The sequence below is a fragment of the Aspergillus steynii genome (assembly GCF_002849105.1).
Source record: "Aspergillus steynii IBT 23096 chromosome Unknown P170scaffold_1, whole genome shotgun sequence".
NCBI lineage: Eukaryota > Fungi > Ascomycota > Eurotiomycetes > Eurotiales > Aspergillaceae > Aspergillus > Aspergillus steynii.
In genome coordinates, this window is record NW_020194398.1 from 2,584,510 (window position 1) to 2,606,779 (window position 22,270).

Below are 22,270 nucleotides of genomic sequence, written 5' to 3' on the forward strand. Positions count from 1 at the left end.
TCGTCCTTTTGTGATCCTGTACACTGCACATGACATGACAGGACCTCTGTCGACAAATCACCACGCCGAAGCTACATCTCAATGGGGAAATCCCAGCGGCCATGACATGGTTGATTTCTTACTTGCAAGCTGTCAGGCCTCCCACTCTACAATCCATCCCGAATAAAGTAAATTATCATGCCGATCTCAAGCTGACAAGCAAATAGAAGATAGAAAGAGGACCAGGGGCTCGAGAAGTCTAACGGGCCTGGTCTCGACGCCGCGCAGTTGGTTCAATTGTCTCTCTGTCTCATAGGCAGGCACTGTGTTATCTGCAAATGCCTAGATTAGGCAATTGACGGGCTTCTGAGAGTTCCAATGTCTGACGAGACGTTCGGTCAGACTGACGATTCTCAATGGAATTGCCAATTTCCATATGCAACCAGAATACGACATCCACATTCAATTCTCAAGCACAATCGGCAAAATTTAGAAATATAAGCACTTCAGTCTTGACCATACGACAAATACCTTTTTAAAGACCCATGGTTTCATCTCAAACTACATCCACATCCCAAAGACACGTTTGCTGATACCGTAGTATGAATAGTTTGTCTTTTCATATACAGAGATTCTATATACACAAGCCCAGCGCCCGGGATCATACATGTCTAGGCACAGGGGGGTAGTAATAGCAAATAAACAAAGGTAACAATAGAACGATTCTGGGTGAGAGAGCTCCCAAAGTGCAACCCAGTCAAGGTATACCAAACAAAACAAGAAAACACGAGTAATAAAGCCAATGCCTGAGCCAGCAAAACAAAGCAAAACAGAAAAGGAAAAGAGCAAACCGGTTGTAGGCAACAGACAATCAACCCAATACAACCTCCCACCAGAAATGTCCCCCCAAAGACTCCGGAATTTTCCATCACCAATATCCAGTGCGACCAAAACCAACATAAAAAAGCAAAACACAAAAACAAAGAGTCATGTCACATCAATCACTCTCCTCCAGTCATTTCGAAAGTTTCCTTCCATGTCCTTTTGTGTATCCAAACAGCCGCCGATATCATGTCACGACGATCCAAAAACCCAATGGCGCAAGGAAGGAATGATGTCGTTGGAAAATACAGACAAGAATAGAAGAATGGTATCCAATCGCCTAGAAAGTTAATTCCGACGTGGTTGCCATTGAATCTTCCGGATGGAATTGAAGATGTCAACTTTCCAAAAAAAAAAAAAAAAAAAAAAAAAAAGGTCAAAACGTGGGTAAAGATAAAGAGATCAGAGAACGATGCAATACACGTATTCCGGGGTATTCTTTTCGACAAGCACACTGACTCCAGCAAATCGTCTATGAGATAAGGTGACCATGGGAATGAGAGAGACTTCGTTGTAATCCAAAATTGGAGTTGAGCATCGTCAGACTCCAGGAGAGAGAATGTGCACCGACAGAGCGCAATAGTTGTCAGCAGCTACCGAGAACCTCGTTGATTTTATTCGACGTAAGCGTCCCCGAAGTCGCAGAGCCCGTGCTTCCGCCATTGTTGGAATTCTTGGGCTCCGGAGGAGCTTCTTCCTTCATGCAAGCATTCTCCAGGATATTAGTCCATTTTCCACTCGTGCCCGCATGGCTGTGTTTGAGGTGCTGCCGGAAATGATCTGCGCGGAAGAATTTCTTTGCGTTGTTGCACTCCCCAAACTTGTGCACGGCAGTCAGATGTTCGAATCGACGATCCCAATCCGGTTGAGGGAAATTAGAAAATTCTTCGCCGCAATATCCACATGTGTCATGGGATGGCCCCGAGCTCGTTTGGGACGATGGAGACGATGAAGGATGAAATGCGGCCTGGAACCCAACCAACGCCGCACACGACCAAGAGTGACGTCGCAGATGAAGGGAGTTTTGGTGGCGCTCCGCTTCGTTCTTGTTCTTGAACCGGTTGTTGCAGAATAGACAAGAATATTGCTTCTCCATCTCATGTGACCTATTTTCATAGAAGATTGAAGTTAGACAAGATTCTTCTCTAGCAATCAGTTCCCTCCAAAACTTACCGTAGCTCCTCAGGATTGTCGAATTTCTTAGGCTTCTTGGGGCAACAATCACAGATATACAAACCTCCTATCTTGGGGCCTGTCGGCTTTGGCACATTGAGAGTCGTTTGCAATGACATTTTCCGGGCCGTATTTGCGCTTGAAGGCTCTAGTGTACTCGGGTTTTGAACAGCCCTTGCAACCGATGGGCCGATGGCTCCGTTAGGGGAGCTAGGGTTGAGAAGCGACTTATCATGGAACGGATCCGCATCTGAATTTGGTGAATGCCCTCCAGGCGAAGGGCGATCATAAGCCGACATACTGGTCATACTACTTCCACCGGCCGAGAGAGCAGCTGATGAATATGATCCCGATGTTCGAAGGCTGAGCGACGAAGCAGCTGAGAGACTCCCGTGGCTGGGGGCATAACCACTGTTGACGGAAAGGTTGTTGGTAAACGGATGGCCACTGGTTCGTCTCTGGGAGAGGTCGCCGTTACTCGTGGTGATATGGAGCGTGTGCCTATCGTCGCCTATCGGTTCCCTGGGTGGCGAAGAGGCCCTCCGTTTGATGCCCGATTTCGATGCCCCTAGATACGGCGGTGTTGCTTCACGAACATGGAACAACCGAGGTGGCAAATGTTCATCGGTCGAAAAGTCGCCTTCTATGTCCGAAAAAACGCCCTGATCATAGCTTCCTCTATTCGATCGGCTGGGGAGGCTGAGGGTTTCATCAAACTGGGGTGTCGTTCCACCTACTCGGCGGCGGCAGACATCTCGAAGGTAGGCAGAATGGTCATAATCCACCGCGGACGACGGGGCACTGCTCTCAACACTTGGACTCCGATATCCGATGGATTCTCTCCAGCCAACCTTCGCTCCGGGTGACACGGCGCCAGATTGGAAACTCGTCGACCATCTGACATCGAGTGTAGGACCGTCAGAGCCCCCCGGGGAAGGCAAACTTCCCAGGGTTCGGGACGGAATGGGAAGGGTCGACAGGGAGCCTTTGGTCTCCGGTCCAAGGCTGATGGACTGTCGCGGGGAGAGCGGTTTGCCTATTTTGGACAAGAGGTGCTGATCATATGCATCCGACGAGTCTTTCACGCTGCGCCGCGAGAAGTCCCGCTCGCCTTTCAATATCGGGCTAGTGTTACTGACTTGCATCGAGTTTCGGAAACCTTCGTCGGCTGGCGGTGGCGGCTCGATCTTGATGTGGGCTTCGGGGCTTCGAGAAATGGGCAAGCCACTTTGCCTGCCATCTAGTTCGTCGATCATCATTCGGTCACCCTGGGGAACTGGTTCGGGACGACGGTGGCCGCCAAATAGACTCGAGCTGGGGCTGATTGGTGCAAGTTTGGTGGCTCCGACGGAGCTTTTCGGGTTCGCATGCAGCCATCCAGCATCATAGCCATTTTCCAAATCGCTGATGCGCGGCGGCGGGGGCAAAGGCGGCGGAGCAAAGGTAGCTATCGAGCTAGTCGGGATGGGCATGGGCCCGTGAGGTGAATAGGACTGTCCAGACATAGTATACGGTGATCTATCAGCGGAACGAGGATAATCATAACGATTATTGATGTCATGCACGTGAATCGAAGGTGGCGAAATTCGAGGGAAGTCCATCGTAGAAGCGAAGATCGAAATAAGCTATGCTAGCTCATCGGCATCCAAAGGAGAGACGGGGTCGAGGAGCACGGCACTAGGATTTCGTGAAAGGTTGACGGGCGATATGGTCGTTTGCCCCCAGTCGTAAAAGCCGGATGCGAATACTTAGATTGCCCGGCTGCTCGATGCTTCGATAGAAGATCCCGCTTCTAAGGCCGAAACCAAAAATAAACCCGCTGCAATGACTCTTAAGGAAAGAAGGAACTGAAAGGTTTTCAAAAAAAAAAGAGAGAAGAGGAAAAAAAAAAAAAAAAAGAAGAAGAACAATAAAGTTAAGGAATGATGGGGAGGTGAGTAAGACCACGGTTGTCGCGGGAGTCTGAATCGATTTGGTGGAAATAAGTTGTTTGGGTCTACCAACGCAGTGAACCAAGGTGTCAGGCAACTTTGACGGACAGGCAGTAGGGCTGAAAAGCGAACGTACCTCGCCCAAAAATTTGGAAATGTTGCTTGTTAGGAATCCCAGGAGATTGAACCAGCTGTTCGCTACCTCAACGGCTCTCTGCAACAGTCGCGCGCAACCTTGCGAAACCGGTTGTGTGCCATCAATTCGCCGGACAGCGGCAAGTTAATGACGGAGAACGGCGCAAGGACCACAAAACATGCTGGAAGCGTGATTCGGGGGGACTTGTGTTTTAAGTAGCCGCTGTAATATCAGACGGAAGAGGTGATACAGCGCAGGACAAGCCGGATATGCAATGAGCGGCCCTCGAGAAGAGGGGACCGAACGGGATGTTAGACAAGGACTGCAGGGCGGTTTCCTCTGGGGCAACGGCCTTCTTTTTCTCGCGTAAGAATACAAGAGTTAAGGAGTAGAAGAGGAGAGAATAATGGGGGGGAAGGAAAAGGAAAAGGACAGAGCGCACGTGTCGGATGCGCTTTGCTCTCAGGAATCGAATGGAAGGGAGGAGGATGGGAAAGGTGAAGGCAAAGTAGAATCAAGCGACGGAAGGACCAGTTGTAGTAAGAAGAGCAGCAGCGTAAGGCACTGGGGGAGTGGTACTTCGGGTTGGCCTTCAAATTACGCGGAGGTGCAAAAGAGTGGTAAATTTGCAACGCCGCCCGGTACCAGCAGGAGGTAAGGCGTAAGGATGGGTAAGGATGTATAAGGCGAGACAAGGTGGGCAGAGATGGTGGTGCAGCCTGCCGCCTGATTGGCCCCTTCGAGGCTGGGGAAAGGAATGGGTGTACGGCGTAATTTGGGTGAATTAAAGGCAAAAAAAAAAAAAAAAAAAAAAAAAAAAAAAAAAAAAAAAAAAGGCTTCCGTCCGTCTCACGTCCTTCCTTTCTTTTGGGTCTGCTTGGGAAAGTAAGCCTGAAGGTGAGAGAGCGGACCCCTTTTTTATTTGAATATTTATTTTTCGCTGTAATTTTATTCTTTTGCTTTACAGCTGGAGAAAGTAAGAAGTAAAGAAAAATGCAATAAACTCCCATCTCAGAAATAAGGTAGTCCATACAGGAAGAATTATTTCGTAGTACTGCGTAGTATACGGACTCACGGAGTACGATTGACTATTCAAGATGATACAACGCTGGTACTTGGGGATCCGCTCACAGCTGCAGATTGGTCTGGGTGGACACCTTTCCAGGTTAGACGGACCAACTAGGATGAAGTCCCTTGGCTGAACCAGGAGAAGGGAAAACGGAGGGCAAATGCAGAGGGGAATTTTGCAAGTGAAGAAAATGACCCGACGCAAGAAGGCGACTCCCCCCTTGTGGTCCTTTGCCTTGCCTTACTTGCTTCCTACGCACAGTTTAAACTTCGGGTTTTCCAGCTGGAACCAGTGCCGCTTGTCAGATTCTTGCAGGATAGACCAGTCTGGCGGTATTGAAACTGACGATACCCCGTTTTGTAAAACAACCAGGGCCGATCTGGCGGGCGTCTTGACGAACGGCTATGATGACCTAGAAAAGCCCGTCGTAAAAGGATAGCGATGGGGTCGGTTTAAGGCATCTACATTCTATTTTAGCTATGGCCGGTCCAATGTTTTCGATATTGATCCTTGTCATTTAGCAAATTAACCTAATCGTTTGGAGCTCAAGAACCACGCCGTTCCATAAATCCGCGCGGGATGGCAGGGCTAGAAGGGCACCACGTTTGAATGGATCGACCAGAGTCGGCGACATCAATCATCCGTCGATATCTCGATTCGTAGTACGGAGTACACTCAGGTGATAGCGCCAGACGGTGGTTCGCTTTTCCGTCCTCTCGACTCGGGCATTTTGAGCTACTACGTATATCGCAACGCATCCCAGGGGATTTGCCAGGCAACTTGGATCCAGGAGAATTTTCGTGCCAATCGAATAGGGGTGGGGTGGGCTTAGAAGTCGTTCCAAATCCAGGATCCCCATCAGCCAGTCCCCGTGCAGGCAATTTATTGATCAATTTATCGCTGCGATCAGTGCCCCGGGAAGGACGTCACTATCACGCTTCCCGTCCCATCTTAGTATTGAGTATCAACGCACTACCGCAGCATGTACGCAGTATGTCATTCCAGCCCATTCGATGCCAGATCGACTGCCTTTTGATCCTCCACGGAGGCAAATGAGTCGGAAAGGCGAGATGGGGTTGATTTGGACGACGACGTCCCACCTAGACCACATCCAGAGCGGTGTGCATCGCCAGGCTAGCCGGGGTTAGTCCTGACAGTGGAAGGCTACGGACTGGAGACGGGCGGTTTGGAATGAGGCAGTGCTGGTAGATTACCTGCTAATAATGCCACTCGAATGGTTGCTCCAGTCGACCCCATCACGCTATTGGAAGTCGGAGTCTGAGTATGGGGACGCAATCAAGGTTTCTACAGCTGCCTGCCTAATAGTGATGTCTGATATTCGGATCTTTGCCACGAGAGGTTTTTTTTCTTTCCTTTTCTTTCCATTTTTATTTTCATTTTCCGTCCCCCTCTTTTTTTTGCCTTCGCCGTGAGTACGAAGTATGAAATCCTCGCCTTGAATCTACCCTCCTTACGGCGTAGTAGTATTACTCTGTAGGAGGAAATGGGTTCCTGTATTTTTTATATTTTTTTGATATATTGTCCGCATCTCCCCCTCATCACTGCATGTCGTGTGCACAAGATCATAGGTAATCTGTAGCAGTTCTCGTTCGGAGTACACCGTCCATCGCGGGTCGTATCGAGACGTCCCATTCAAATTTTGAGATGTCCCGTTAGACACATTTTCTTAACCTTTCTCTCAGCCAGTACATGGCATGTTTTTTTTTTTTTTTTCTTTCTTTCTTTTTTTTCCCTCCTCCCTCTGTCTCTCGTTAATTTATTTCACTTTCTCCTCGGTCTCTGTTCCTCTCCGTAACCAAGGGTCAAACTGCAAAAATACGACTCATGACGACGACGAAAGCGGTACCAGCCGAAACATGGAATCGTCAGCGTCATCACCATATGGCAATCCGATTCCAGAAGGAAACGCCATAATTTCACCCAGGGATTGCAAGGCCCCGGGGCAAAAAAGAAAAACGAGCACTTCCCAGGGTACCGAAGACATGCAACCTGACTTCCATGTGCCCCACCTTGAATGGGTGCCGGCCAGCGACAGCCAACAATCACCGGCCTTGTCGAGCTTGACCCGCCGCCAATGCTGGTCTAGTGGGTTCCACTAGCTCCTTAGATACATGCACTGCCACATTGCTGTCATTTGGCATTTCCCGTCGCACCTTGCGATCCGAAGAACTCCCTGGATACGAACGGATAATATCCTGTTACAGGAGGGAAAGAGGGGGTTCGGAGAAGGATCTTCCTCGAGAAATTTCCTTTTTCTTTCCCTTTCCAAATCATGGGAAAAGAGGATTTATTTGACGGGTTATCTGGGACACACGTAGATTTCATTGGGCCTGGGATCCTGTTTCGTATACTCCGTAGGGCAATGGGCCCTGCGGTGAGAGACCTAAACGCCCGTCCAGATTTAATTCTTGGGACGGATTAAGAATCATCGCTAAACCCAGAAATGCAGAACAAATGGCTCTTTTTTCCTTCCTTTTTCTTTTCTTTTCTTTTCTTTTGTCAAAGAATACCTTGGCTTTCCAACGCTCCACATAATATTCTGGTACACCCCCCTTATCCGCTTTCGCCTTCTTTTGAACCGAACCCAAAAGAGCTTATTCTTGGATTAACAGCAATCAAATAGTAAGCATGTTAGAACTACGAGATTTTGGCCGAGTTCAGTCTTCCTAGCCGTACGAAAATATGCTCGCCCAGTTTGACTTTTTCTCTCGATAATAATGATAATAAACCGCAATATAATAAATAATAAATTCTAATAAAATCAACCGGCAGCGAAGGGGCAGACAATCAAACCGATCTGCATGATATTTTCGCGCCCTATTCCGCTCCCTCCAGTTGTATATCCGGATTTTGACTTTTCCTTTATTTATTTTATTTTATTTTATTTTTGTTTGGTATTTACTACCACCAACGGGACCCGTTGCCACTTGCCAGTGTCCTATACAACGTCGGCAATAATCATCGGATGCGTTACCAGGGTCAATTCCATCCCAAGCGTTGTCCCTCGCCATTGGGGTAAAAGGAAAAGCCAAGAAACCCATTTTCATCTGGATCATGCACTTTCTGCAAATCTTACGAGCCCACCGACCAGCACACGGACAGGACACGCATGCATGCATCCACAGGTGGCAATCCAACGGATTGGATTCATCGTGCTAGCTTCCCGCTTGTAAGGCGAGAATTCGGTTTTGTTTTTTCGCGAGGTGTATTGCCATTGTCTCATTATCCGTCATGGAGGGGAAGGGGGCTGACGCTAGGCATGGTTTTTGAAATCTTTTCGAGAATCCTTGCGGGCTATTCACGGAGCATTTTCGTAATGATTGATCTAGCAGATCCGGAAAGGGGGGAGAAACAAAACCATAAAAAAAAGATCTAGAATGGTCAGCTCGTAGCGATGAGAATGAGGATTCACTTGTGGACTATATATAGAAGGCGATGTTGGACGGAATCTACACCTGCTGTGCCAGTCAGCCGGATACGATGACTGGATGACGAAGTCCCCTGTCTTTTACACAGAATGCGCGGTCAACAATTTGCAGGGACAGGGAATGTACGAGGCAGGAAAAAGTAAGTCCCACGCAAGGTTGGGCCAGTTAATCTCAAAGTCTGTTCCGTAGGAAGTGCCGTCAGCCTTAAGCCCTAAAAGGCTGCAGGCTAAGTCTCGTGCACAAGACACAAGTACTATGTATTTCCTCGCTGGACGGGCTAACAGGGCTATTGTATGACCGGGCGCCCTAAGAAGCAGCAGTGGTGTCTTATGTTACCGCCGGTTTTCTAAACGCACGGGGTCTCGCTATACCAGGTAAACTTTTTGGTGCTGGATCCATGCTCGTTTCTTGCGATCATACCGCTACCCTTATTCGGTCTGTATGTCCCCCCTCCATAATGTCGCGAAGGGGAAAAGTCAAGCATTATTTACCTAGTCGAACAGCTGTAGTGATCTCTTGGCCTGAACGCGTTGCGCGTTGTCAAGGCCCCTCCAAGCAGTCCCTGCAAGTATCCTGACAACTCGGGACCCAGTTACTGACTAGGCGTCGCTGGAGACTCTAGTTCGGCCTGTTAACGTCGCAGGAATGGGACCAGCGCTAACAGTCGGGAAAGAAAAGAGAAAAAAAAAAGGAATGGAAAAAACACCAACAAATAAAAGGTGACACCAAAAGTATATACAGGGACAGTAGTAGAAGAGAGGGTCGCACAGACTCAGGATTGTTCATACCGTGCGTGGATGATCGATCGACGTGGACTCTGTATGGCGCGGTGCATATCTGAAACCCGCCTTTGAAACCTTGGCGCTAAGGGGACACCAATCATTCTGTGAAGGATTCTGAGGTTATCCGATGTATTCCCGCTTTCCAGTTTCCGCGGATGCTGGCGCTGATGAGGACATTTTGGCACATCATCTTGCATAGATTGGACCCTGCCGCAGTAATCACGTTCAGACTCAATTCAGTCGTACGCCCTACGTACTCCGTAGGTACGGCTGCGGTGGCTGTATCTTCCTCCCATCCAATCGCTTGTCAGGCCCGAGCTGAGTATCTAGATCTTGCCACTTTCCAGTACGCCTGGAGCCCCGAACAGAGTTCAGACTGGAGGGGGTCCCGAGGTATCACCTGGACTCTCACCCGCTCTCTCGCCATGCGTTTGGCTTCGATGGAAAAGCGAATCGAGTACAGGGTCACACCAAAGTGGGTGACTGAGTGACGCGCGCGATGAGGGGTAGCTTATCTCATGGTTCGACTCATACTCCGTAGTCAGGCGCGGGATCAAGATGTCGGGCGGATTTCGGACTCAAGACTGAGTCAAGAGTCCAAGACTCCAGGGTCAAGACTAAGACGAAGGCGGGACAGATGTTTGCGGGGTCTCCGATCTCCTCCGTCTGCCTCAGGTGTCCACTACCCGGGGACTGCCCTTGCCCTAGCCCTCTACCCTAACTCTCCGTCCGTTTCCGTGCCGCCATGCGATCACTGCCGGAAGCCAATCAGCGGCCGACACTAAAAGTCTTGGCTCAAGACATCGCAACGTCTAACCCGAACCAGCGGCGCCCAATCCTATCATTCTTGTCCTGCTTCCTCCGTCGTAACAGGACATTCGATCTGCTGTCCACGCCACCGCCTTAGCTTGTTATCGAGTTGTATGATTCTATCAAATTTGATCAACCATGGCCATGGATCAGATTCCTGGGCAAAACATCTACATCGGAGGGTTGGTCTCGCCTTACCCGGAGTATCGAACTTGCGCCGCGATCCTGGCCATAGCGGGGCATGGGTGCCGGACGCTGGGATCAAAGGATAGAGGGGATGGAAGAAAATCGCTTTGACGGGTTACAAGCTGACAGATTGGTCTGAACTGTAGCGTTTTCGCGCTCAAGAACAAAGCGGCCCTGAGTCGAGCAAACATTACCCATATCCTTTCAGTGGTCCGACTACAACAAGTGGATGACACTTTTGCATCTTACCAGCATCACCAAATTGATGTAGATGATATGGATGATGAGAACCTCCTAGAGAATTTCCCGTCTGCCATCAATTTTATCCAGTCCGGTCTGGATAATGGCGGAAGCGTGCTTGTTCATTGGTCAGTTAACTCATTCCCTCTGCTCATTTCTTGATAATCCTCCATGGCTGTAAAAACAAGAAAGAAAAAGACTTTCTCTTCCCCTTCTCCCTGACCTTCGTTGATGTGGATATTACTCCATCCACGTACTCCTACTTCCCACGTCACGTGGGTACACATTGATTGCCCCCAAATGTGTCTCTGCTTCACGGACCTACTATCACGAGTCATGAGGAATAATCTTTATATTGAAACAGTTTATAGCTGACTCTCAATAGTGCGATGGGGAAGTCCCGCTCAGCCGCAGTCTGCATTGCCTATATGCTCCACCAACAACCCAGTGCACTAACACCAGAGTCTGCTCTGGCGGTGATCCGCCAGAGTCGAGCGTTCTGTGAGCCTAACGACGGGTTCATGGAGCAATTATCCATCTACCGTGAGATGGGTTGCCCGGATGACGTCACAAGTCATCCTCTCTACAGTCGCTGGCTCTATCGCCGCGAAGTTGAAGATAGCGTAGCATGTGGACGGGCGCCGGAGATGAGCTCTGTGCTCTTCGAGGACGAGCAACAGAGGTCGCGGGAGACTACGGATCGAACAACAGAGATCAAGTGCCGCAAATGCCGGTGAGTATCACAATAACCCTGGTGGTCATGCATCTTCCCTGGAAGAATCCTCGTTGCCACTCATTGGCAAATGCTCACACGGTTTCAAACAGACGGACGCTGGCAACCACGCCATTCGTCATTCCGCATGACCCGAAAAGGGGCGCAAAGGCATCGAATGATTGTGCCCACATCTTCCTGCACCCGCTGACATGGATGCGCCCGTGCCTCTTCCCCAACAGTGCCCCTGACGCATCGCCTTCCGAGGACGCACCGCTTTCCGGTCGCTTGACTTGCCCGAACACAGCCTGTGGATTCAACATCGGCAAGTTTGCGTGGCAGGGCATGCAATGTAGCTGCAGCGAATGGGTGGTACCCGCCATCGGGCTCGCCAAGGCCAGGGTTGACATTTTTGATCGAGTCAACACGGGACATGGACCCGGACGGTTGCCGCCGGCAGCATTGGGCATTCGGTTGCCGCCTGGCATGAGACCCAATAGCGTGGAGGAGCCGAATGGGGGGCGGGGGAGCCTGTGAAGACGGCGATTTAACGCTAAAGGCAAATCAGCGTGGCTGAGCCCATATCAGTCGACGAAGGATCGCTCGAGCACTTTACAAACCAAATTTTAATAAATTGAGCAGCCACATTTAACGCGAGGCCTTGCATCCACAGACGTCACGTGGGATTGCGATCTTCGCCAAATTTCTTCACTCATTTGGTCGGGGAGAGTGGACAATCTCACAAAGCTCAACGCCACAAAGACTAATGTCTTTCTCTGATTCTTGTTCTTTTCAGGGGTTGGGAGCAGTGGGCCCGTTGGACTGCCAAGGAAATTTTGCTGAATCGCCAGATGGCAAGAAGACCGAGGACTTTGTACTTGGGGGTATACTCCGTAGACTAGGGCGTGCGGACTGCGGACAGTCATTTAACTAGCATAAGAAAAGACGAGGCTAGATTGGAGAGCATTGATAAAGCATCTTTATATCTAGACCATCCTATTAAAATTGAGCCTGGTCTAGACTTGTTTCAGTCGGACTTCGAAACTGCGCGTGGGTGATTTCAGAGGACCCTGATGTCGATCATGGCGGGCGGCCTAAGACGCGCCGTTATTCTTCAGAGAGTAGACAGGAAACAGGAGTTAGCAAGTCGGCCGCGCGACAAACCATAACCCACTAAAAATCTACAACTTCGCATGCCGACCGGCGACGTCCAATCATGCCAACCGTGTAGTCTTCAATAAGGATGGACCCCTGCCTCCAGCTTTGCCTCGAAGCGCTAGAAACCTGTCAGGATCCAGGGCTCAACCCCACATCTCCATGAGGCTGTTTTAAGGCAGCCCCACGAGAGCGGGAGGCAGCCAATCAAGGCGGCCAGCAGAGCCGGGATCTGCGGCGTGGGAAGATCGGGAGAACAAACTTTCGTGGTCTTTCGGTCTTGCACAGTTCCTGGGCCCGATTATTCAGCCGGGGTGGGCAGCCGCCTAGCCTCCTGGTCATTGCGGTGGGGGTAATTAGTGGTTTCTTTTTTTTTTTTCTTTTTCTTTTTTTTTCCCCTTCTAAATTCCTTGGACAGGATCAGTAGGGGACGAGGAGACTGGGAGACTGCGAGACGGACCTAGTCTAGCCCTTTTTCCTTAGCTCCGGCACGGGGGCTGTGCAAACTACTCTTACGCAAGACCCATGGATGGAATCGCTTCCGTTGTCCGTCTCCATCCATCTTACCTATCCCATCCTAGCCTTACCCAGGACCTACCGAGCCCGGTCTAGTCCGGCCGGTACCTGAATCTGCAATCTTACCACGTATCCGTACGGGTAATTTTCATTTCCGCCACCGTGGTAATTCAGGACGCCGACCAGACCGCCCTCGTTGCTTCCTGCAGTTTGGGAATCCCCTTCCTCAGAGCCAATATACCTCGAGCAAAAAGCGTTGACTCGAGTCGCTTGGCCCCCCCTGGTTTCAGGGCCTTTGGCTCAGCTGCATGTGGGAGGGACGCGCCTTTCTGGACCTCTTGGCCTGATCGACCCGGTGCGACGCTTTCTGATTCAGGAATCCGTCCAGAAATCATTGCCTCGAAGGGAATCCCTTCTGGCTGCATCAGGCAGGTGACGTCACACCATCTGCATTTTTTTCTTCGACTTTTCCCTCTTCGAAAGCCCTAACTCGGTCTTTCCCCCTCCAAACGATGATCTCCATAATCTAAGTGCTAGACTGATAGTCCAGGTACCAGCCCTCGATTCCAATGTCAAGCTCACCCAGTCGTTATTGGCAGTCGGTCACCAATCAGTCTCCTGCATTTCGACTCCATTCAACTCCAGATCCCATGTGCCTGGCTAGTTGCTTTCTACCCGGCATCTGCGATAACTTATCTGCCATCTGGACAGCCCAGCATCGGTGCAACATTAAACCACAGTCTTGGATAGGACTCTACCGAGACCTCATGCGTGGCGGTATCTGCCCATCTTCTTTTCCCCCTACCCCTGTCCCTGACTCCCCTACGCAGATTTCCTCGGTCAGTAGGTCAGTAGACCACTCCGTCCCTCTGACCGATTTGACTGGATGAAGCTAAAACAGCACTGCCTCCTTCGGTCCCCACTATCTAAGTATCTCCTCCGGACAGGACAACTTCTCTCGACTTCCTCGCCGTGGCCTCTTCTGACCGAGGGGTCTGTTTTAATTTCTGTTCCCCCACAGGAAGGGTGATCCGTTTGGTATTACATCATGGCGCCGGTCAGGAATTTCTCGGCGTCTATTCCTTTTTCTTTTTTTCCTTGTCTACTCCGTAATGCCTCCTCTCTCTTGTTTCTCCCCCTTCTCCGTATGGACTATGGTGTGGAACTGGTCTGGTGCCGAACGGAGGACCCTGCATGCGAACAATGCTGATTGACACTGGGCCCCCGGCTCCATCTGACGGATGGAGAGAATATATTCCAAGCACCTAATGTAGTAGCCTACGCCGCGCTCCTAGGTCATAAGTAGTACGCAGGAGGTATAGATGATTTGTCGCGTTTCGTCTCCGGGGCAGATACTGAGTCCGGACGACGGACGTTCTACGCTGGTCTAGGTGGCAGCGTTAATAACGCACCTGCTACGTACGTACTCCATTATGAAATTGAATGCCATTGAACCAGAACAATGGAATCTTCAGGGGTAAATCAATCAGCCAGTAGGTGAAGGTGAAGGTCAGGCACGTACAGAGTACATACCTACGTTACCTACCTTCCTACCTTACCAACCCAATCAAACCCATCTCCAGCGTATTCCTCTCTGGCCCCTCTCCTCCTTCCAGACCCAATAATCAGAAAGGAGGGGGGGCCAAGAGACAAACCATCCGGTCTACGAAGCTATTCTCCACCCCTGCATGCCATTCGCGCTGCGGTTGCCTCGTTGCGGGTGATGACAGGGGCCGATTTGGTGGCATGAGAGGGGGAGCAGGAGCATGAATCGGTATAGCATTAACTAGAAGCTAGAGCGGTTCGCCTCAGGGGCTGGTTACTATGTATAGCGTATGACGAGTCTTTTTGGTCTTGAACTTTTGACTTCGGGCTGTGCAGGGGTTTAGTTTGAGATTCTGGTTTATTCGTTGTGGTTGGGGTGGTTGGTTGGGTGTATGTGGGTGTGTCCAACTATGGAGTTCTATCTTAGGGCCTGGTCGGGACTGTACGACCAGGGCGGCTGGGGGTAGTTTGGTGGTTTTTACTTTCTGTCTGGGGATTTCGTTACAGGCGGCTGCTGGTTTTGGTTAGATCATTGTGTTTATCTCTTTTCTTTTCTTGATCTGTGAGGGATGCGTTGAGTAGGTGCTCTTGTGGCTTTCCCTGGGGATACGATCATGGGATGCGACAAGTGTAGATACTAACGCTCCGAGAGATGTCCATGGGGCAATGCGGTTACACTCTTGGTATCTTGGAGTCCATCCCACTCCGCATAGCGCATAGTAGATAGGTGTGGATATCTTCGGCTGAACTGTCATATCGATTATATGTTCTGTCGGGTTCTCTATACTTGGTGCATGGCAAGTGATACGAATAACTACGCTGTTAGACCAGCAGTCTTGGTTTAGACGGCCAATCAAGGTAGACACCCTACTGTTCATGTCTCACTCAGCATGACGGATTGAAGACCAAGCAGTTCAAGAATATATATCGACTCTCACACGACATCGCTATAATTTGCTGCGCCTTGAAATGACCAAGTAAAAATGTCGAAAAAAATCTATTTGAACAGCCTCCACCAACGAAACGCCGGGGAAATAAATACTATACTCTAAACAAGAAGGTCGTGACTTTTCAGCAACATGGTTTCGATGAAAATAATAGAACATCGTTAAAACACACCAGTAAGAAGAAGACTGCATCATGCAGAAAAATGCGGAAACCCCCCAAATGCAGAATCAAAATGTCCGTCCAAGTAATCCATGTGAACGGAATGCATAACCTACTCTCACTCGTCATATTTCATTGCTTGTTGAATTTGGCAATCTCGTCCTCAACAATACCAGCTGCCTCTTTAGCTAGTCGGAGATCTTTTCCGACAAGCCCAATGTCCTTGAGGTACGGATTGAATGCAGATAGAAGATCGGTGAGAGAACTCTTCAACGTGTCTCGAACAAGATCCACTTCGGGAACCTTTCGCGCCTCCAGCTGCGCTTGAGGGTTACTTTCGGACGGAAAGTAGACATCAGTCCAGTGTACATCCATGCCATTGTTGACAAACGGATCCAAGGTCAGAATGGTATCGGTGAAGAGACGCACGACGCCGGGAACATCCGCTTGGACCTTGCCGTACTGGTCTTCCTGTAGACTGGCGATGAGAAGACGGGTGAGCGAGTCGATGGCATCAACGATAGTACACGCAGTGGAATACGGAGCACCGAGGACGACGGCCGACAGCCGGCGTGCGTAGGTTTGTCGAAACAGCCAGCCTACCGGCGAGCGGAGGAAAAGAGCGACGAATGGCTGGACGTTGGCCGGTTTGCCGGTCGAAATCCCGGTGATAATCTTGAGCTCCCGGTAAGAAGTCGACGCACGATTGATGGCGTCACGGGCTCGAACACGGCTTCTAGGCGACCAATCTGGCCAGTCGGGAGGAGATTGGCCGTAAGACTTGGCTGCCGAGCTGAGTGCCTCCTCAAAATGCTGCCGGCGGGTAGCAGCCTTGGGGGAGGGCGCATAAATGTCTATCTCCTTGGGCGGATCGGCGAGACGAGGTAGGGTCTGTAGAACGGGCGGAGGCTGTTCTGGTTGCGACAGCTTCGAGCCTGGTTGGGGTTTCTTCTTTTCTTCGATCCGAGTTGAGATGCCCTTGATCACGTCGCTGGCAGACTGCAGGATTTGTGTCCACGCCGGCGCACCCTCACGGTCGATGTCGTTGAAGATTCCCTTCCGTCGGTCAGGGAATTGTTGACTGATAAAAGATAGCTCCCAGAAGGCAAAAGCGCGAACGGTTTCCTTTTTCGCATTCAATCCGGTCAGAAGGCTCCCGTTAGGATCCTTCGCATCTGCTGTCAATGGCTGACCCCTCTTGAGGGGCTCCTTGCTGAGGAACACAGAGAAGAAAAGGTTAGCTGTCTCCCAGCAGACGACTAGGAGTGTTCCCGAGAACAGAGGTCGGAAAATGTGCCAAAAGCCGAAGCTGGCCAATGCTGGCGGGTCCGCGGCGGATTGTGGGAAATTCCAGAACAACTTGGCGAAGGACATGGTGAAGCGCCAAGCCGTGCGCCTGAAGAAGATCAAGTATAAGAAAGGTGAGGCAGCGGCAACTTTGGCCGCCCGCTTGAATGCATCACTGGCAATTCGAGGCAGCGCGAGGTGGATCTGCTTAGAAACCGACGCGACGGGGTGCCTTCTCTGATCACTAGCACCGGCGGCGGGTTTGGCAACGGGAATGGGGACGTGATCGAAATCATAGTAAAAGTGAACAACCGACTGCACAATTGCTAGAACAAAATGGCAGGTGTAGAGGTAAATCGGCCGCTCGTTCAGACTGACTCTTTCGTGGGGCCTAATTTTTGGTCGCTTAGAAAGAGTCCAACTTCCGAGTAGAACGATGGATACTCGAGGGAAGAACGACGTACCTTGCTTGGTTTGCCCATTCTAAATGTGCGCTTCTAGGAGATGACCATTTATAGATCTCACTGAACCACCAGGCCGAGAACAGATACCAAGCTGAAGTCTGGACCACCTTGAACGGGAGGGAGTCTTGCAGAGTAAAAAGCGGAGAGGTCGTTGTTCTCGAACCAATGTGCATCTGGCCAACACGCAGAACGAAAACGACGAGACTGGAGACGAACAGAAGGACTGTACGGATTCCACATGCTCCAATTGGAAACCATGACCATAGGACTAAAGTGCGAACGAAATCAGCAACCCATCAGCAATCTGACCAACTTTTTTCATGCTTATTTTTCTTTTCCTTTTTTGAATTCCACCGTCACTAGAGTGCGCTACTTACAAGATGATTTATCACCGATCAGGAATGCAATTACATAGTTGACCAGCAGCGCCAAAGCTGAAGCATGGACGAATCTTCGGTGCAGGGCAGACGTCAAAATGCGCCGATATGGGCGCGGCCCGGCGGCCATGGTGGGAGATCGAGCGAAGGACTGCAAAGTCTCTGGTAAGAGAGGAGATTCACTCGAGTTTACTGCATGATCAGCCGGGGAGTAACGCAGAGAGAGCGACGGGGCCAGAAGCGCGGGGGAGCATGCGACAAGTGAAATAAAGCTTTTTGGATGGAAGCTCGGGAGAAGCAAAGCATCACAACACACCAGCCACAGCCTCACCGCCCTGAGGGCTCAGGTGACTACGCTCCAGCCACACATTGCATCATGTGATGGTGGCCTGCAATTCCGGGCATCAACCCCAGGCACCGCCGTCTTGACGCTTCTCTCCTCTCCTTTCCTCTCCTCTTCAATCTCCCTTGCTCAACTATCGATTCCCCACCGGCTAAATCCATCATGTCTTTCGACCGTCTGAACTCGCTGGAGTCCCAGCCCACTACTATGCGCCGATCCGATGATCCGCAGTATCGCGACGACCCCGACTTCCACCGTCTCACCGAGGCCCTCTCTAATCAGCTGTTCGGCCTAACCTCTAATATTACTCGGTTGTCGGATCAGATCGCTTTGCTGGGCACGAGGAGAGACTCCGAGCGAGTGCGCGAGAGAGTCCATAATCTCCTGGAACAGGCCCGATCGGGTTTCAAGGAAGTCGGAGAGGGGATCAAGAAGGTTCAGACATGGGAGGACGTCAACGTACGTTAGACCCGCATGACAGGCCCCCTTTATCTATGCAATGTCATTGACCCATCTCCTCCAGCCATCCCAGAAGTGGACGCAGCAAAAGCTGTCTTCCGAATTCAAGGCCACTCTAGAAGAATTCCAGACTGTCCAGCGCCGTGCGCTAGAAAAACAGCGCGCATCTGCAGTAGCAGCGCGGACTGCTGTGGATGAGGGTGAAGTACCTCCCGAGGATGCCGAGGCGTACCACCAGCAACAGGTGCAGCAGCTCGAACAACAGCCTCGACTAGCGAATCAAGACGAGGTGGACTTCCAGGAGACCCTGATCATCGAGCGTGAGGCGGAGATTCGCAACATCGAGCAAAGTGTCGGTGAACTCAACGAGTTGTTCCGCGATGTGGCCCACATTGTCCACGAGCAAGGCGGCCAGCTCGATATCATCAGTGAGAACGTTGAGCGGGTCAACACCGACACTCGAGGCGCAAATGTCGAGCTACGCGGAGCCAGCCGGCATCAGAAGAATGCACGAAACAAGGCCTGCTGCCTGCTTGTCATTCTTGCAGTCATCCTTCTCATCATTGTGCTGGCCGCTACTCTTGGTTGATTCGTTCGTTTCGCGCCTGGATTGTTCGATTTCCCTTTTTGTCGCGCATCTGTGATGTGTTTTGATATGATAGCTTTTTTCTTCCTTCCATGATATCCTCGTGTACGGTTATGTGTACTCCCTCTCTTCACTTGTTCTTTGCGGTCGGCTTAGTCGTTTTGTTTTCTTTTCCTCATGGCTTCTTTCTTTGTCTTATGATCTGCGGGCGTTTTGGATGAGGGAAGTGCTATCTGCATTTGTTGTTCTTCGATCGTCTTCGCCCCCTAGAGACGAGTATCATACATAGCTTCTGTGTTATACAAGACTTTATACATCAAGATCATTGCCCGAACCCGAAACCCAAAACTCCAGTTTCGCCTTCTATATGTGCATCATGCAAAGATAAGTGGACGGCGCGAGGTGCCTATTAAATGCCCGCAAACCGACTAAATCTCAACCGACAGCCTTCCCAGCTGTTCAATTTCGGCCGAACATCCAAGTAGAAACTCAACTTGCCGGGCCCGGCGTTGGCCGCCAGCCCTCCCGAGGAACTCCCACCGGAGGATTTCCCCTGGTAGAAATCAATCACATACTCGATCCTCTCTCCGCCACAACGTTCCACCACCCAGTCGTGTCGATCAAAAGGTAGCTGATACCCCATGAGGCTGTTCACGCGAGCACGCGGGCTCAGGAACTGAGGATCCGTGCCCAAGCCACGGAAAGAGTACAGGCGCGGGCCTCCACATTTCTTGCTGCCGGGGTCTGATCGGGGACCTTGTTTCTCCCACTCGAGAATCTGATGCCATGCGCGTTCGTTGACGGCATTGTGGATTGGGATGATGGATGCCACCGAGGTTGCTAATTCGGAGGCGGAGTTGGTGGACGAAGGGGTGTTCCCCTTGCGCATTAAAGCTTCGAAGAACTGACGCTCGGAGGGATAAATCCAGTTGCCAGTATTCTTATCATGGCCCGTTTCGGTTTCTGCGTTCGACGGGGTTCCATGCGATGCAGCAGATGCGGCCGCATATGGCGACGGAGGGGCTTCCGGGGCTGGTTTCGCCTCGGCAGTGTCGATGGCTCGAGGTATCGTGCTCACTTCGCGATCGGTGGAAAGCGGACGGTGCATTTTCTCCTTGGGTTTCTCATCGTCCGGAGGCATCGGATGGGGAGCACCGCCCGAAGCCTTGTGCTGTTGCAGCCAGACTTCTCTGGTTTTGTGGTCGACCGGACATGTTGCCGGCTGGGAGGGCGATGGAGGAGGGGGCGATGGAGTACTTGCGCCGGCACCCATTGTGGGAGGGGAAGAGTGGTTTTGCGATTGACAATGGAGAGAAAGGACGAGCAATGGAGAAAAACGATGGAAAGCCCGAATAAACGATGGATTATTAATTGCGACTCTGCGAAATCCAATACAGAAGGCGGTGGCACAAGTCTAGTTCCTCACCGCCCTTGGGTCCCAACGAATTTCCCGACGGGGTAATGCGATTGTCTTCATCTTCCCCCTGCGCCCCTCCTGCTGCATTTCTCGCTCCAATTCCCTTCAACAGTCTCACTATGGCCGCTTCTTCGCAGGACAGCACGGTCTTCCGTGCTACTACCACAGCTCCGGTCAACATTGCCGTGATCAAGTAAGCAAATCGATCCTATATCCATCTACCCCTCCTTAAATCAGTTTGGATGATTGGCTGGTGGGTTTCTGGCGGTGTTAATCAGTGTTTGTATAGATACTGGGGAAAGAGAGATGCTACGCTGAACCTCCCTACCAATTCTTCGCTCTCGGTCACCCTGTCCCAGCGTTCCCTCCGCACTCTCACCACTGCCTCCTGCTCTGCCAAGTACCCCACCGTGGATGAACTTACTCTCAATGGCAAGCCTCAGGAGATCCAATCCTCCAAGCGTACCCTCGCTTGTCTCTCGAACCTGCGCTCGCTCCGTCAGGCTCTGGAAGCTGCGGATGCATCTCTCCCGAAATTGTCTGCTCTTCCCCTCCGCATCGTGTCCGAGAACAACTTCCCCACCGCTGCCGGACTCGCCAGCTCTGCCGCCGGCTTCGCTGCCCTCGTTCGGGCGGTTGCAGACCTATACCAACTCCCCCAGTCCCCCCGCGATCTCAGCCGGATCGCTCGCCAAGGCTCTGGTTCCGCTTGCCGGTCTCTGATGGGTGGATACGTGGCATGGCGTGCTGGAAGCCTCACCGATGGCAGCGACAGTCTGGCCGAGGAGGTTGCGCCTGCCGAGCACTGGCCCGAGATGCGTGCGGCCATCCTGGTCGTGAGTGCCGAGAAGAAGGATGTTCCCAGCACCGAAGGAATGCAGACCACGGTCGCTACGTCCAACCTCTTTGCTACGCGGGCCACGTCAGTCGTGCCCGAGCGGATGACAGCCATCGAGGAAGCGATCCAAAACCGGGACTTCCCTGCCTTTGCGGAGATTACTATGCGAGACTCCAACGGCTTCCACGCCACCTGCCTGGACTCCTGGCCCCCCATTTTCTACATGAACGATGTCTCTCGTGCCGCGGTTAGACTCGTACACGACATTAACCGTGCCGCCGGCCGCACGGTTTGCGCCTACACCTTCGATGCTGGCCCCAACGCCGTGATCTACTACCTCGAAAAGGACTCCGAGCTTGTTGCGGGAACGATCAAGGCTATTCTCGGCGCTACCGCCGACGGCTGGGACGGCCCCTTCTACGAGCCCCTGAAGAACTTCACTGCTCCCGGGGTTCCCCTGGATAGCGTGGACTCCAGAGCCGTGGAGGTCATCAAGGACGGCGTCAGCCGCGTCATCCTGACCGGCGTTGGGGAGGGCCCCATTAGCGTGAACGACCACCTCGTGAGCGAGACCGGTGATATCCTTTCTCAGTGAGGTGCTCCGGGCAGGCCTGCATGAATCGGGTTTTGTCGTATTTGGAAGCATCTTCTTCCGATTGTGATTCGAGCGTCATTTGCATGAAGGGATTCAGCTGAGAGCAGATACCCACCCCATCCCTTGCATACTTCTGTTGTCGTACGAAAGTGGCTCAACCCACATTGCATGCCCGATGTTTTCAACGAAACAGAAACTGGATATGTTTTCTACCTAGGAATTATCATCATAC

The 22,270-nt window shown here is 51.3% G+C and overlaps 7 protein-coding genes across 7 annotated transcripts; 4 read left to right on the forward strand and 3 right to left on the reverse strand.

Moving 5' to 3' along the window:
- Positions 1–1,208: 1,208 nt before the first annotated feature.
- znfA (putative C2H2 finger domain protein) lies at positions 1,209–3,922 on the reverse strand. Its single transcript, XM_024851949.1, has 2 exons — positions 2,035–3,922; positions 1,209–1,967 (listed from the first exon to the last, which is right to left on the reverse strand). The coding sequence occupies exons 1-2, from the start codon at positions 3,633–3,635 to the stop codon at positions 1,448–1,450; spliced, it is 2,121 nt and encodes a 706-aa protein (XP_024709728.1). The 5' UTR covers positions 3,636–3,922; the 3' UTR covers positions 1,209–1,447.
- Positions 3,923–6,744: 2,822 nt separating this feature from the next.
- P170DRAFT_18357 (uncharacterized protein) lies at positions 6,745–7,401 on the forward strand. The gene has a single exon (XM_024842673.1). The coding sequence runs from the start codon at positions 6,886–6,888 to the stop codon at positions 7,288–7,290; it is 405 nt and encodes a 134-aa protein (XP_024709729.1). The 5' UTR covers positions 6,745–6,885; the 3' UTR covers positions 7,291–7,401.
- Positions 7,402–10,349: 2,948 nt separating this feature from the next.
- On the forward strand, positions 10,350–11,886 carry dspC (dual specificity phosphatase YVH1; the record flags this gene model as incomplete). Its single annotated transcript, XM_024843522.1, has 4 exons — positions 10,350–10,393; positions 10,544–10,765; positions 11,023–11,370; positions 11,463–11,886. 4 exons carry the CDS (start codon positions 10,350–10,352, stop codon positions 11,884–11,886), a joined length of 1,038 nt encoding a protein of 345 aa, XP_024709730.1.
- Positions 11,887–15,494: 3,608 nt separating this feature from the next.
- On the reverse strand, positions 15,495–18,052 carry P170DRAFT_460570 (nucleoporin NDC1). The gene is made up of 3 exons (XM_024851950.1): positions 17,801–18,052; positions 17,424–17,691; positions 15,495–17,350 (listed from the first exon to the last, which is right to left on the reverse strand). The coding sequence occupies exons 1-3, from the start codon at positions 17,928–17,930 to the stop codon at positions 15,805–15,807; spliced, it is 1,944 nt and encodes a 647-aa protein (XP_024709731.1). The 5' UTR covers positions 17,931–18,052; the 3' UTR covers positions 15,495–15,804.
- A 253-nt stretch (positions 18,053–18,305) lies between these two features.
- P170DRAFT_397885 (SNAP receptor PEP12) lies at positions 18,306–19,191 on the forward strand (the record flags this gene model as incomplete). The annotated part of the gene is made up of 2 exons (XM_024846195.1): positions 18,306–18,602; positions 18,667–19,191. The coding sequence occupies 2 exons, from the start codon at positions 18,306–18,308 to the stop codon at positions 19,189–19,191; spliced, it is 822 nt and encodes a 273-aa protein (XP_024709732.1).
- A 206-nt stretch (positions 19,192–19,397) lies between these two features.
- On the reverse strand, positions 19,398–20,507 carry P170DRAFT_432075 (cytochrome c1 heme lyase CYT2). The gene has a single exon (XM_024848182.1). It carries the CDS (start codon positions 20,459–20,461, stop codon positions 19,598–19,600), a length of 864 nt encoding a protein of 287 aa, XP_024709733.1. The 5' UTR covers positions 20,462–20,507; the 3' UTR covers positions 19,398–19,597.
- A 217-nt stretch (positions 20,508–20,724) lies between these two features.
- mvd1 (diphosphomevalonate decarboxylase MVD1) lies at positions 20,725–22,038 on the forward strand (the record flags this gene model as incomplete). The annotated part of the gene is made up of 2 exons (XM_024843400.1): positions 20,725–20,798; positions 20,895–22,038. 2 exons carry the CDS (start codon positions 20,725–20,727, stop codon positions 22,036–22,038), a joined length of 1,218 nt encoding a protein of 405 aa, XP_024709734.1.
- Between the last annotated feature and the right edge of the window lie 232 nt (positions 22,039–22,270).

Bases quoted from the DNA above. Each gene is read 5' to 3' on its own strand.
- P170DRAFT_432075 (XM_024848182.1), bottom strand. From the start codon at position 20,461: ATGGGTGCCGGCGCAAGTACTCCATCGCCCCCTCCTCCATCGCCCTCC.
- P170DRAFT_18357 (XM_024842673.1), top strand. From the start codon at position 6,886: ATGTTTTTTTTTTTTTTTTCTTTCTTTCTTTTTTTTCCCTCCTCCCTC.
- znfA (XM_024851949.1), bottom strand. From the start codon at position 3,635: ATGGACTTCCCTCGAATTTCGCCACCTTCGATTCACGTGCATGACATC. The intron at 1,968-2,034 runs GTAAGTTTTGGA...CTATGAAAATAG, and splicing joins GACAATCCTGAGGAGCTACG to GTCACATGAGATGGAGAAGC.
- P170DRAFT_460570 (XM_024851950.1), bottom strand. From the start codon at position 17,930: ATGGCCGCCGGGCCGCGCCCATATCGGCGCATTTTGACGTCTGCCCTG. The intron at 17,692-17,800 runs GTAAGTAGCGCA...TTCGCACTTTAG, and splicing joins GATCGGTGATAAATCATCTT to TCCTATGGTCATGGTTTCCA. The intron at 17,351-17,423 runs GTACGTCGTTCT...ACCAAAAATTAG, and splicing joins GAATGGGCAAACCAAGCAAG to GCCCCACGAAAGAGTCAGTC.